Source organism: Podarcis liolepis (assembly GCF_965112155.1).
Source record: "Podarcis liolepis genome assembly, chromosome: 5".
Taxonomy (NCBI): domain Eukaryota; kingdom Metazoa; phylum Chordata; class Lepidosauria; order Squamata; family Lacertidae; genus Podarcis; species Podarcis liolepis.
Window position 1 is genome coordinate 46254007 of NC_139556.1, and position 15133 is coordinate 46269139.

The 15133-nt window shown below is 40.4% G+C and overlaps 1 protein-coding gene across 2 annotated transcripts in view; it reads right to left on the reverse strand.

Moving 5' to 3' along the window:
* The window catches only part of DOCK1 (dedicator of cytokinesis 1), a 365804-nt gene that overhangs the window by 288172 nt on the left and 62499 nt on the right, over nucleotides 1–15133 (reverse strand). Inside the window, exons 7-15 of one of the 2 annotated variants that reach the window (XM_083506102.1) lie at nucleotides 14599–14734; nucleotides 13727–13884; nucleotides 12803–12884; nucleotides 10825–10960; nucleotides 7916–7988; nucleotides 5323–5402; nucleotides 3702–3827; nucleotides 1381–1505; nucleotides 25–123 (exon numbers count right to left, since the gene is read on the reverse strand). In XM_083506102.1, the coding sequence (XP_083362228.1) occupies nucleotides 25–123; nucleotides 1381–1505; nucleotides 3702–3827; nucleotides 5323–5402; nucleotides 7916–7988; nucleotides 10825–10960; nucleotides 12803–12884; nucleotides 13727–13884; nucleotides 14599–14734 (1015 nt within the window). Of the gene's footprint in view, nucleotides 1–24; nucleotides 124–1380; nucleotides 1506–3701; nucleotides 3828–5322; nucleotides 5466–7915; nucleotides 7989–10824; nucleotides 10961–12802; nucleotides 12885–13726; nucleotides 13885–14598; nucleotides 14735–15133 lie in introns of both variants that reach the window. The other variant, XM_083506101.1, reaches the window with a different exon arrangement.

Sequence of the window (15133 nt, forward strand, 5' to 3'; positions counted from 1 at the left end):
AAGGAATCCTAACACTGGACATACCTTTACAGTTTCAAACCAGCGAGGTTGTTTTACTTGGTAATATATCACAGACTTATATTCTGAAAGCGCTTCATCTCCAGCACCAGGAAAAATGACATTCTTTTAAAAAGAAAGAAGGAAATAGTACACATTAGATAATTTTTACTTGCATGTATAAACAAATTCTATTGTTACACTTAATAAGAAAACACAAGAGGGAAATTCATGTCACCAGCTTCAGCAGGGTGACAGGGAAACAATAGGCAGAAAATGGTTTTGTCATTTCTGAAACAAAAATCATTCAAAAAAATTCAATTCCGCTGTTAATTCTGACAACTGTTTCCTACATATTCTGACACACTCAGAAGATACAGGAATATCAGGATTGGTATATGGGTCAACTGACCAGAAAAATACTGTCAATTCACTGTCTACTATTTGGCAACAGTAGGAGATTGTCAAATATTCCACTAAACCAAGGATGCCACTGTGTGGGTGGCAACTTACTATTTTCATTTCATTATGGTGTTGATTGTTAGCAATGGCAGAGTGGAGGCTTCCTGTCCCCTAAAGATGGAGCCGTCAGAACAAAACACAGCAGCATAGCAAATCTTCTCCTGCTAACCACCTGCTTTAACTGCAGGCAACTCCAAACAGGAACACAGATAATCATCAGTGACTAATCTCTGAATATGACCACCCATGATTCTATCTTGTTTTCCACAGAACCCAGCGAGTATTCCCGGCTTGTTATCTAGCTGTCCGCTCCATAAAGTTCCTGAGGGAGGTCTGTATTAAAGTCTAGAAAAAAACAGCGGCTCTTGATAGAACTGGAAGTACTAGCTGAAATAAAACATATGACATGCTGTTCCAAGTTCACACATGCTGTTCCTGTTCGCACAGCACAGGAAGCCAAACTATGGCTTAGTGAAACGCTTATAAACGTGATGTCTCCTACCTGGAGAGGAGCTTGCAACCATGGTTAGGCTCCCTCCTTACTAGCCACAAGCTGCAGCCAAGAAAAAACTTTGGCAACAGTACACTGTTAGTGTGGAGAGAACTTAACCAGTCTTGATCCAGAAAACATGTTAAGCCAAAGGGGACTGGGGTGAAGCAAAGCAGCTGCAAGCTCCTATCCAGGAGTCCATATATTTTCACAGTCTTGCAATGCCATAGAATTGCCGTGTACAGTGAACCAGGTCATTAAATAATGGAGTCAGGAAATGCAAAACTCTTTTCTGATGGTGTACATTAATGCTTTACAAATACCAAATTATTTGGCAATATTTGATCACATCCTATTTTGACCAGTCATAAGCCATACACTAAGGAAAAGGTTTAGAATTAGCACAGGAAATAAACCAGCACCCAACATACCTCCAATTTTTTGCCATCTTCGTCATAAACGGATACTGTAACCTCTACATTCTTTGCTGTGGTTTTACTGCCTTTGTCAAAATCTCCTTGAACTAATGTTACATAGATATCATTACGGACGTCACCTGAGGCAGAGAGAAAAAGAGAAAGAAAGCAAAACGATTAGTACAGCATTTTACGGTCTATCAATAAATTGAAAACAAATCTTAAAATTCCTATCATTTATATCTTCTTAATTTAACCTACTCTTTAGTGTTAGGGTTCTCGTCCTATGAAAATTTCAAGAGTTTAGTTGTGAAGTAGAAGTTTTATTTACTCATAAGGTATGCATATGGGTGTGTGGTTGGGTGTACTCAAATGCAAGTACACCTGGTACAACTGCACCTAAAAGCTGCAAGTGTTCCTGGATGACACTTTATTTGAATCCACTTCAATCTGGGTTTAGGCCTGGTATGGGGACAGGATCAGCCTTGGCCATCCTGATGCAGAATGCAGTGCCTAGTGAACTGGGCAGGTGGACAACAGTATGTGACACCTCTGCTAAAACATCTACACTGGCTACTCATATGCTTCCAGGCCAGGTCCTTGTGCTAATACACAAAGCTCTGAATAATTTGGATCCAGGATATGTTAAGAACAAACTCAATCCTTCTATATCAGCTTAATTACTGAGATTATATAGATGAGCACTGTAAGTTGCTCCCTGTGCTACAGATGCCCAACTGGTCCCAACTAGAAGTTGGGTATATCATGTCACCGGTCCTGTGCTATGGAATACTTCTCCAGCAGAGATCTGGCATGCATCCTCATTTTTTACTTTCTGGCATCTCCTGAAAACTTTCCTCTGCAAAAAGGCCTTTGCTGCTGTTTAATTTTTAAGTAGGCAGGCACCTTAATGATTATCTGCACTTAAAAAAAAATACTTGATGTTTTGACAGTGAACACCACCTTGATATTTTATGATATGACAGTATAGAAATACTTCAATGAATAAATAGTATTTCGTGTGTGTGAGTGTGTGCGTGCTTTTTGATTTGAGGCTGCATGTATTCAAAACAACGCAAGTTTAGGTAAAAGTTTCAAAATTTATCATCCAAGATAAAAAGAACATTTTGGTTTTGACAAATCAGCTCCCATCCACATTCTACTCTGGGAATAAATTAATGCCTGCCATATATAACTAACAAAAATGCCAAATGATGCAGCACTCTCATAAACAATAATGGAAACTGAGTTATACCAGAAAGAAGGACAAATTCCTAAACAAATTCTGATTTGATCATAAGCAGAGAGCATTACTTGATAACACAGCACATAGCAAATAATGCTAAGATTTAGCATTCTTGAGTACTAGCAGCCTTTGAATCCTGAGAACCGCCCTTCCTTCTTGCCCCATTCTTGAGGCTGGAAGAAATGTTGTTGAATGCTCTATTCTCTTCTCTATATTCAAAGGGCTTCCTCAGCATCGCTTTCTACTTATTGATTCTTAATGAGCCTGAGTACCTATAAATATCTCCAGGTCACCTTCCATTTATTTTCCTGAAGAGTTTAAATCTGCATCTGTGGCTTGCTTATATTTGCGTCTTATCTCTGCTTGCAGCTAACCTTCTTGTCAACTTCCTTCCCTTCAGCTTTTCTGGCTCAGGAGGCCTAATTCTGCCATCATTTTCAGTGCTCCTCAAATGCAGACAATTGCTTGGTCCAGTTGGTTAACTTTCCTACAATGCCTATCCCATCTTCAGAATTTTTTGGCGTTATTATTAATGAAATGTAATTGAAAAGGTATAAATGCTCCTCAATTGAGTTAAATGTTTTTGTTTATGAACCTGGACTAAACGAACAAAGCAAGCATTTCTCAAAAAATACTGAGTAAATATTTTTGCAAAGATGTTCACACATCTGTATGCAATAATGGATAAGCTACACATTTGATAGCCCATTTGGACACGTAAGCAACAGAGCCGCTTTTGAAGTCTGCCTTTATTGCTTCATAGATTCATTTATAACATACATTAAAAGCCCAAGTACTCAAAACACACCAGGAATCTGAGTTTTGAAACAAAATGAACTAGACGTTCCACCATCTGTGCACAGTTAGTCCACAGTGTTTACAATAGTGCTACTACATTATTAATAAAGAGTCTGAAAGTAGATTGAAAATATAATTTTAAAGCCAAATCTCACACAAACACTAAAAAACCCCAAAACCAAGTCAATTCATACTTTCCCATGAACTGCTTCTTATTCACCTTCAAGAAAAGCACATTAGTAGCATCTAAAATATTTTAAGCGCATCAGATCAAGAATTTGTTGAAGCTTACCAGGCATAATAATCTCAGGAAACCCCATTTTGCGAGCCACAGCTGTGGTTCTATCAACTAAGTGAGGGAATTCTTTTCTTATCTGATGAATATCTCCCGGAAGAAGCTTCAACGTTACCCATAAACCTGTAGCATTAAGTACAATGCATTAGTTCAGAAAAAGCTGTTTATAAAATGGTATTCTTCAAGTGCAAAACAATCTCTTAACATTTCCTTAATCTTTGGTGGTAATAAGGTGACAGATCATTTAATTACACAAGCCCTTCTGAATCAGACAAAAGGACTACCTTGTCCAGCATGCTGATTAGCACAGTTGGCCACCCAGGTACCACAAGCAGGATGTCAGCGCATAGCACTCTCCCACTCATGGTCATAAGAAACTGGAACTCAAGAGGAACACCACCTCAGATACTGTTGGAAATATAGGAATTGAGGCCATTGGTGGCTTTTAACAAATGCATGGGGATAAAGCCATCTAAAGTGGGGGTCATCCATCACCATATTATGTGGAAGCAAATGCCACAGTTTTATCTACTGCCATGTAACTAGTCCTTTTCTATTTCTTACTAGAATCTCTCATCGTTCAGTGATCCCAGGCGGGTTGCTATTATTATTATTAATAATTTATTTAATGCCCGCACTTCACTTCATATTATGTGAGAAATGGGAAAGATTGCACTCTTGAAAAGTATCACTATCTGGTAAAGAAGAACCTTAGAAAAGGTGAGTAGAGAAGGTAGGTTACTCTTTTCACCCCTTCATAAGCAAACCTGCAAGAAAAAGGTCAAATGCCTTTGGTGACTGAGGGAAGAAACAAAGCGACAGATGCAATTTTCACCATGAACGCCTCTCTTGTTGGCAATGGTACCCACCCGAGAGGTGCCAGAACTGAGTTCCTGCAAATTCCAGCTGGGGGGGGGAGCCATGATTCACATCTTTATGCAATAGGCTACATTCAAGCAATGGAAACAGGACCTTAGACAGGCATGCGTACATCTACCTTTTCATCCTCCACCAAGGCAGGATCACATCTCATTCCAGCCATGCAAAAGCACTCAAGGATGGTGCAGAGCAGGGCAAGCGAGGGGAGATGAAGCATATCCTCGCAGGGTCCTGAAGGCTCAACAGAGATGAATGAAGGGCTACATTTGGCCCCTACGTTTATAGGTTTATAAACTAAATGCACACATACCTGCTATGGCAGGTCTTGGAAACTAAACAGCAAACATGGACAGAGTATTGTAGCATCTCAAAAAGATTAAGTAGAACTTGTTGCGATTGGCACAACAGGCTAACACGGCTACCCAACTGGAAATGTTCACTATAAAGAGCAAGCAGTAACTCCCTAAAATGATAGATATGCCGCGTGATAGCGAAATGGCCGAAAGACTTGCATGAAAAAGTACTAAAGAGCATATATCAAGAGTAGTTAAGACTTTCATCATCTGAGTAATCAAACTTCCCAACGAAGCAAGGAGGTGCCCATGAAAAAAAGGCAATGTCACCATGCTGAACACAATTCAATCAATTCCCTTCAGAATAATGTCAAAGTTATCAGACAAAATGGGAGGAGTTACATCATTTCTAATGCTAACAGTGTAAAGTAAAGCGAAGTACCTACCCTGACCCTTGTGGTTAACTTCTTTAGCAGCAATCACTTTGTTTATTACAGTCTGAAGGAAATCATTCTCCCCTGCCACCCTGGGTGAAAAACGGGATGATATGTTCAACTGCTTGTGTCGAATGGCGTTATCCAAGGCTAGCCTGGAGGATGCACATGACGACCAACACCAAAAGGTAACAATGGATGGGGGACAGAAAACCAGAAGTCACAGTAACAAGAAACAGAGGAGCGTATCACACAGTTGACAAAGAGTGTTCATTAGTCAACACAAAGACGAAGGATAGGAAAGGGAACAACACAGACATAAGAAGATCATCAGGAAGATGTAAATCTAATTAAGAGAAGTAAAGCAAACTTGTGATTCCAGAAACGTACACCAGATCCCAGCTCTGTTTGCAGATGAAAGATGAAAAGCCTGAGAAATTACATATAAAATAACAAAACACCAAAATGTAAAACATACTACTCCATGGAATGCTCGAGACTAGCTTCAGAAGTGACGTGAATTAAGCCGTAGCTTAATGAGAGTTAACAGAAGGGTGAAAAGCAAAGCTACTATGCACAGAAGTAGCTTCAAGCAAGGGAGAAAATAAGAGGAAATTCAAGAAACATTTTTACTATGGCTGAACAAGATGAAATTGAAGTTATAAATGAAATGCAGCATTTTGAAAAATCATATCTACTACGCCACAGTGCCATGTGACAGCCGTTGTGTTTGTATTCATTTCACTGGCTATGAAATAACCAGGATATGAAAAGAAAAATGCCAAGTGGCACAACAAAGGCACAACGTGAAATGAGTAAGAAAAAAATTGCTTCACGTTTTCAGCTCTTAAGTCAACATTGGGAATGACAAAGCTATTCATCGCCAGAGCACGTTGCTCATTCCTGATGCAGAGTTTTTCTGTAGAACATTTTAATCTACCATGGGAGAGGAGAGGGAAAAAGAAAAGAGAACCTTGGCACATATTATTCTGCATTCTTTCAAAATTCTGATTTATGCATACTGCTATAAATCAGATTTAATGGAGCAAGAGACTTGTAAGCATTTCACTAATATCTACTTTTCTTTATCCATAAATATGCATTGTCAGTGTTCATCCTCATCTCCCAATACACTTGTTGCAGCTTAACTTATAACTGCCACAAAGCATGAATGGAAAGTACTCTTCTTCCAGGGTCCCTGAATTACACCTAACTTCATTTTAAACTACAATACTTTATTAACTTGTTATTAATCATAATTACTATAGAAACAAAAAATTTGAAGGACCCATAAATTGTCACCCTGTATTGACGCAGCAATTGAATATTGTTTCATCTGCCCTCCAACATGCCACTTTCTTATTTTATCCAGGTTTCCACGTAAACTTACTTCAATGTTCTTATGTTGACTGCTTTTTTCTTTAAGCAGCATGTGTTACCAAAAGTACATCTGATTATAAACTGCGTAAGAAAATATTGCCAATGCCTACACAATGCATAACCACTGTCCACAATGTGCGTTATTTGGAGATTTATTTATTTACTTCATGAAATTTATATACTTGACTGTAGAAAGAAATCTCAAAGTGGTTTTACAAAAAGACCTAGGATTCACCCTGTCCTGTCAGTGGAAGCCACACGCAAGGTCTTCCACTTGCACAGTGGGGCTTTACCTCCTCTCCTCCCCCATGTGCCACCCCCCACAAATTGGCTTGGGGGGCCCAAGAGTACCCTCAGAACAGTACATGGTGGGGGGGGGGGGAGAGAAAGGAATCATGGCAAGCTACAACACTTGGAAAAGTGAAACACTGAATTTCACCTTTAGTAAAGTGCCCAAAAGCATTCACCTGTAAGCTTACTGAAAGCCCCCAAAGAAGCAAAACCATTTCTCACACTGTGTCATCAAGATTCTGTATCACTGCCCTTAATTATTCCCAGAGAATATAATGTATTTCAGTACCTACGGCTGCTCAACGCTCTCAACATCTCTACAAACTAGGAAACTCATGGTCAATTTAAATTTCTTATTCAGGCCTTGACTGCAGTCCAGAAATTTCTGTGCATGCTAAGCTCTTGGGAGTTATATGAGCGCTCCCATCTATTTCAGTTGAGGTGACCAACCAACACACACAGCACCTTTCTTTCATCCAGAGAAATGGATGGAAAGCCCTTCCAAGTGGGGAGCTCTATAGCTAAATTGGAGCTTCCTTTCCCACAACAGTAATAAGGACAGACTTTGAGTGTTTGCTAATCAAATCTTAAAATAACAATCTGGAAATAGCAGCAACAATTGCTTCCTTGTGAACTATACAGGTCAATTAAACATCCAATGTGTCCTCAATTTATGCACATCTATACAAGCAAAAAGCTACACAGAAGTTCAAAGCTATCTGATTAATTTCCTCAACAAAACAGGCTAAAAATAAGTGACTTTATTGCTAATTTGCTGTAATATTTATAGCTGCCATACACTACTATTTTTCCCTTTCTTGGCATTCTCATTATCGAAACCATCTGAGCTAAATTCTAATCTGGAAAGTCATAATCCACTATAATATTGCTGGAAATCTCCTCTGACATTACTACTGCATTACTTTATACTTACGACTGAAATGGAATGAAGTGTTGTTTGTCCTCGTCATCTACTTTCCCACTAATTATGTCAGTTACATCCATTACTGAAATCAAAAAGAGAGAAATGTCGTTAAAGAGATCAACATCTAAAGGGAGGGAAAGTGGCAAAGAGGCATAAAGACATCTTTGTGCTTCACAACAGACAGTTTGGAACTATTTTACGACAAATATATTCTTATGTTCAAAGATAGCCCTGCTATATTCACATCAGGGGAAAAAGCAGAATCTTCTGAAGCTAATAATGGCTATGCATTTGTGCATCACATACTGAAACATGTTACAACTGATAACCCACTTCACTGCAGAATAAATTCACACTTTCATGGCAGATGCTGTGAGACTAAAGATAATAATGGATCTCAGAGAGAAACTTGCTTTATTTTCTTGTTTACAACCTTTTACAACATTTAGGTGTATTCTCCTGTGGGCATACAAATATGCATGCAGAACAGAACATACTTCAAAAACTCATTTGCAACTTGAAATATCCTCTACCAAGTCTTCAAACTTATTTATTGAAAATACCTATATGCTGCACATCTTGTTATAAAATTCCACAACTGCTTACAGAAACATAATCAATGAAACTCAATATTAACATTAAAATAAAATTTGTAAAAAAAAAATCCCCCCCCCCCATTAAAACCAGGCAATGTGGAATGCTAGTTCAGTATGCTAGTTCTGTAAGGCAATTTGCACCAGACCAGACATGGGATAATGAAAGAGATATCCAAGCCCAAAGAAAGCGGAAAGGTTATTCTCAGCTTAACCAGTTAGGGCACATTCAGAAGACAGCATGCCATGGCTTGGTAACACAGCACCAGCAGCAAACAATCTCTGAAGAGACACAGTTTTACTAGCAGACATCACCATGATCTAGCAGGAAGGAGAAAGACATTGTATATGCCAGTCCAGCACTGCCTCTGCCGGCCACTTGTACCTGGATGTTTGTGGACAAATGCCCTGCTTAAGTATACTGTAAGGATCTAATGCACTAAAACCAGTCATCCATTCCCTTACACCAGAACCATGCTGACGTAACTTTCAGTATCAATATATTCTTTTCAAGCAAAGTCCTTAACATCATATTCCATCTTTTTTCAACTCTTCCAAATGGGAAACTCAGTAATGAAAACAAATCCAGTACGTTTCTTCAACTTGGTGCCGGAAGAGTAGGGATCAAGGCCAGCTTTTTGGATCACTGTAGTAAAGTAGTAGAGGGGTAATTTGTCCACCTTTGGTCCCCACGCTGCACTCAGCTCTCACCTACGGCTCTTAGAAGCTGTCAGCATACAACAGCAGCCACACCCTGGGAGTGGCTTCGACTGGCCAGCTAAACCAGGTGGGGGTAACTGATGGGTCTCAAACCCTCAGTGAGTTAAGGACTTCCCCTGCATGTGAAGACAGATTCTGGTGGACTGAATAGACAAGACTCATTGTGAGTCCAACTATCAAGAAGACGGTTATTGCATGTGCTGTGGAGGGAAATGAGGGGCAGAGGGGGCTCATCAGCCTGGGAAGGTAGCCCATATAAGAGAAGGAGAACTCTGATCCTAAATCTCTGTTGCCTTGCAGCTATACTCATTCACAAGAAAGTCTTTGGGAGTAAACCCTGAGGAAAAATCTGTACCCACTGCCTTGTGGGACTTCTTCAGGAGAAGAAAAGGCTAAGGCCTACACAAATCTAGAGTGGAGTCTCTAGATGTCTTGAAGGCCTCTTTCTGGCAACACCTGCAGCCAATCTGGTGCCAAATGAATTGCTCTGCTTTCCTTTGGACCACCACAGCCAGGGCTCTTGTCATCTGGGGAGCCTATGCTTGCGCCTCAGGGAGGTCACTACTCAGACCCTGAGATTATTCTTTGAGGCCCTTCTTCGCATGCCTCCTCCACGAGAGGCCAGAAGATGGCAACACAAGAATGGGCCTTCTCTGCAGTGGCTCCCCGTTTGTGGAATGCTCTCCCCAGGGAGGTTCGGTTGGCACCTTCATTATATACTTTTGGGTGCCAGATGCAAATGTCCCTCTTTAACCAGACCTTTGACTGATTGACATCCAATGCCCTTTTAAATATGCTGAGGGAGGCGGGGATTACTGGGTTGTCTTTGTTTTTATTTTCATTATGTATTTTGTGGTTTTGATATTGTAATTTTATGTTGTGAACTGCCCTGAGCTCCATGGGTATGGGGTGGAATAACAACAACAACAACAACAACATCTAGAGGGCACCAGGTTGTCTATCCTAGCCCTGGTCAGTATCACATGATTCAGCTCTCCCATCCCTATTAAATGCTGCATACAACTTTCTGGAATCCTTATCCAGTTTAATACTGCATCATTTCTCCGCCCATCCCCTTCCATTCTGGGAAATTAGCACTTTACATTTTATGCAGCAAATATTATGTTTGCCATAGCTACCCTGCTTCTGCACTAGGGCTCTTCTGAAACAAATACAGTGGTACTTCGGGTTAAGAACTTAATTTATTCTGGAGGTCTGTTCTTAACCTGAAATTGTTCTTAACCTGAAGCATCACTTTAGCTAATGGGCCTCCCGCTGCTGCCACCGCGCAATTTCTGTTTTCATCCTGAAGAAAAGTTCTTAACCCGAGGCACTATTTCTGGGTTAGCGGAGCCTGTAACATGAAGCGTCTGTAACCTGAAACGTCTGTAACCCGAGGTACCACTGTATATAAACATGTGAAGGGCACATGCACATTCCTTGGCAAGCTGCAAATGATCTAGGCATAAAATTCAGTAAATATAACCAACAGGCTAAATAATTATTCTCAAAACTTCAACATGCCAAGTCAGCAGTTGTTCAATACCAAACAGCTGCTCTTACTTGCAGAACACTCTGACAGTGCACCTAAAGAGAATGGATTACCTGCTACGCCAAAAGGTCGCCGGAGCCCAGAGGTTAGCTTTCTTGTGTTGTTGTCTCTTAGTTCCATTCTGCCTACTCGTACGATCTGACAGACGAAACTGATTTTCTCTCTTTTCAGGTCTTTGCTGCCAAGGTCCTAGAAACATTAAGTTTTCATACCTTTACTTTGCAAACTACATTTACATTTCCACATAAGATTACATAAGAAGAAATATCTTTTGAGGTGCTAGAGAAAACAGAAAGCGACCATTTCCCATTATTAGTTACAATCTACCCCCCCCCCCTGTTAGAATGCCTCCCCCCTTCCAAAGCCAACAAATGCATCCGGATTACATAAGAAGAAAGATTATTTGCTATTTAGCCTTCTCAGTTTGCCATCCCTTCAACCGTTATTTGCATGACAAAAAGTTTCATAACGATCAAGGAATACATTTACATGGAAATGTTTAAAATGACTAGAGTCCTGAACAATCCCCACTCATTTAAAAAATGTATTTCCCACACAATCGTCAAAGAGTCTTCAGAAATGATTCACATGACTTTTTTCCCCCAGTGCAAAAGCATCAAAAATCTTAGTGCCCTTAGCAGCTCAAAGAATTTCCTTCAGCATGTGTCAGAATTGAGCTAAAGCCACATGAAAGTCCATGTGGGTTCAAAAAGAACAAAACTAGGAGCAAGTGAAATACTGCCTATGAGACAGATATGGCCAATTAAAGCCACACTCGGATGCTACAGGAGTGCTGTGCTGAAGTGTATATACCAAGAAAGGAGGACCTTTATTTTTTAAAAAAAGTCCAAAAACTAAATCCCCTCAGAGCATAATTCTCAGCACCCTATGCCAACGGTGAGCAGAGGGGGAAGTGGGTGGAACAACAGAGGCTGACTTTTGTACTAGGGCTAGGCGACATTTGGTTTTCAACATTGTGATATATCACCAGCTGAACATCACTATATACTGATATATCACAATGTCTGAAACAAGGAGGGAGCTATGTAGAGTCATTGGCTGGCTTCACAGTTTTTCCCACATTGTGATTTCTACATAGTACGCACATACACATCATGATACGGGATATATTGCCAGGTCAAAAACAATTAAACCAATATCACAATATGGACGTCAAACCAGTTTTGGACGATATACCGCGCAGCCCTACTTTCTACTGTAGGCTACATTCCAGTGATTCAAAAGCCAGAGGTTTCTGCACTCACACTTCTCTGCCCTCCATACAGGCAAGCATTAGTGCTCAAGGACACTTTATAGCTAGGTAAAAGCACTTGCGGGGGGTACAGAGAAGTGCTAATGAGGGGTGTGGCCTGGGAAGAGTCTGAAGGGCCACATTTGGTCTCTGGGTCTGAAGTTCTCTATCTGCAGTGTAGAGCCATGCGGTCACATTTCTTCCTTCCCGATAACTATGTTCTGCATGTGGTTGTGTGAGCTCTTGCTTACTTGATCATTCAAGTACCCCCGTCACAGCTTTCTGCTTACACAGCTGTGTGCAACATGTGGCTACCGAGAGAGGCCAGGGGGACACGGTAGGGCTAAAGCACAGCTTTGCTCTTTCCTGTATATACCTACGCTCTGGAAGCAAGAAATGCATGAACGGGGCTTCTGTCTTCTCCTAACCCAGCTCCAGTCCTTAAAGGCAGAAGCTGGAAGGCAAACAATGCCCATATCTGCACCAACCTGAGGCTGGTGTGCAGTGGAGCCAACTAAAGGAGACTTTGGCAGGAGCATGGGAAACGGCACTATACCGGATCAGACTGTTGGCTGATCTAACTCAATACTGTCTTCACTAGCAGCCAAGCAGCTCTCCAGTCTTTCCCAGCCCTGGAAATGCCAGGGATTGAACCAGAGGTTGAACCAGAGTCCTTTAGCAATGCTCTGTCATGAAGCGATGGCCCTCCCCTGCTGGAGATTTCCTGCTGCCTCACAATCTATTGAAGCAACAGAATACCTCAAAAGTTGCAAACTTACCGTGAACACTGCTCGAAGATTATGTAATCTATCTATGTCTTTTGGAAGCCCAGAACTTGACCACCTCACCAGATAATTCTCACTGCATAAATAAACATATCAGTTTATCAGCTACATCACAATTTTACAAGCAAAAGCTAAATATGTCACATTGTGACACATTAAAACCTGCATTTTAACAAGCATACAGAGATTCTACTCAGCCAATATTGCCTCTGTTAGACAACAGTGTTTTGTGCATGTGTAACATACACAAGAACACACATTTAAGCAGTAACAGGAACTAGGAATACATGGATTTGTTTCATTTTACATTCCATTTGGGCTGCAGAAGAAATGTGCTCTGGGAGAGTAAAGAGAATCCTGATGGATTTCCCCCGCCCCTTGCATTACAAAAAAGGGCATGTTATCTGAAAGCTGAAAGAATTTAAATGGGCTTCTGAAGTTCAAGGTTTAGATTTTCTGTATCAATTCACGGTGCCATTTTTCCAGATGCTTGTCAAAATGCGAGCACTAGGCCCATTTATACTTGTAAATGTGCTGTGTGCTTTACAGCCTTCGTCTTTGCTATCCTCAACAGGCATTTGTGATGTTCATCACTATAATTCCCACTTTAAAGGATTGAAGAGATAAACGCTGTACCCTCTCACTGAGAGGACTGCCATAGGAGTGTTTTGTGCAGTTCAGAAGAGAGCAGGGTGTTGAATGTATATCATGGGAACTCAAATTCTTTACTATCACCTTTTCTATATATCTTCAGGAAGATGTATTTCCCTGCCATTCACAAATAAAGTTTTTTGGGGGGGGTTTAAAGTAAAGAGTATATATTCATATGACTAGTCCTGTGCCTTTGGGATTAGGCAGTCTCTAAACTAAAATATAACAGTTAACAAAGCAAACAAAACATTCCCGTACAGCACTGACCTGATAAACTTGGATTCTAAAGGATCATACAAAGACATAAGGACTTCAGCATCTTCTCCGATTTTGCAGACAACGTTTTTCAGGTTTACAAACAAGGCAAACGAAGGTGTCGCAGCAAATTTGGCTTGCCTACTAATGTCAAGATTCTGCTTTTGAGACTGAAACAGGAGAATTTTTTAAAAGAACTTACCAAATACTCTATGATGACTAAGAAACAAGCTGACCCACCACGATACAAACATTTACATAAATCCAGCCCTGCAAATATTTGTGCATTTGGCTCCTGCTCACTAATCTGCTCCCTCTCCACTCTCACTCCATGCATCTTTCATGTGTCATAGGCAGCATGCAACTAGGCTAGAAACTGACAGGGGGGTAAGAGAAGGAAGGACAATTGCAGGGTTGGCAGAGCTGCCTTTCTTGGTCATTTACAAGCAAGACATCCATGCAGGCAAGTACCACATGCTGTGGTTGCTGCAAACCTTCTCTCTTCTCATTAGAAACAGTAGTCTCCCAGATCTAAAAGATTCAGAGAGGTAGGAAGCATTGCACTGCAAGGCTGATACAGTGGCAAGGGAAGGTTCAATTCACCAATTTTATCCTGCCCCAGGTGAGCAGACTAGTGACTAATTAAACCCTTGGAGGTTTTAAATCTATGACCTACGAATTCAAATGCTAAAAGCTACTGTGCCAACTAAAAAACTGCTTATGTTCCTTCAGGACTGTAGCAAAGGCTATAGCCAGGAGAAATGTGCAATGTGTTTTTTGAAAACATAATCTTGAAAGCCATTCACAATCTAAATGTCATTGCTAGTCCTTAACACCATTTACACATTTCATAATATATACTAGTATGCATTATGTTTCATTACTTTTTCTTCCAGCAGTCTTTCCTCCACTTGCTTGGAAGCTATTTCATGAGCTCTGAAAAGGCTGATGGTGCTGGTTTGCTCAGGATCCAATATATTGCCATCTTCGTCCCTTACCACTAGGTCTAAATCAAGAATTCTGTATGAAAAGGAAAACAACAGCAAGTGAATCAACAGCATTTTCTTATTAATCTGAACTAGACACAATTAAGCAGTTTGGTGCTTTAAAATACTCTGGCTTTTTAGACAAAGCTACAGGAATATTCATAAGTTCCCTGGTTTAAACCAAGATCAGAACCCAACCATTTACAGAAGCAGAAGGTGAATTCAAGGACTTTTCCAGATCTATGACATATGTCTATGATAAAGCTTAAATGAAGTTAGCTACCTCTGGTGTACTAATAAATAATAATAATAAATTTATTTATACCCCGCCCTTCCCAGTTCAGAAAACCGGGCTCAGGGCGGCTAACAACAAATTTAAAACACTTAATTGATATTGACAACATGTGGTTACCGTATTTTTCGCCCTATAGGA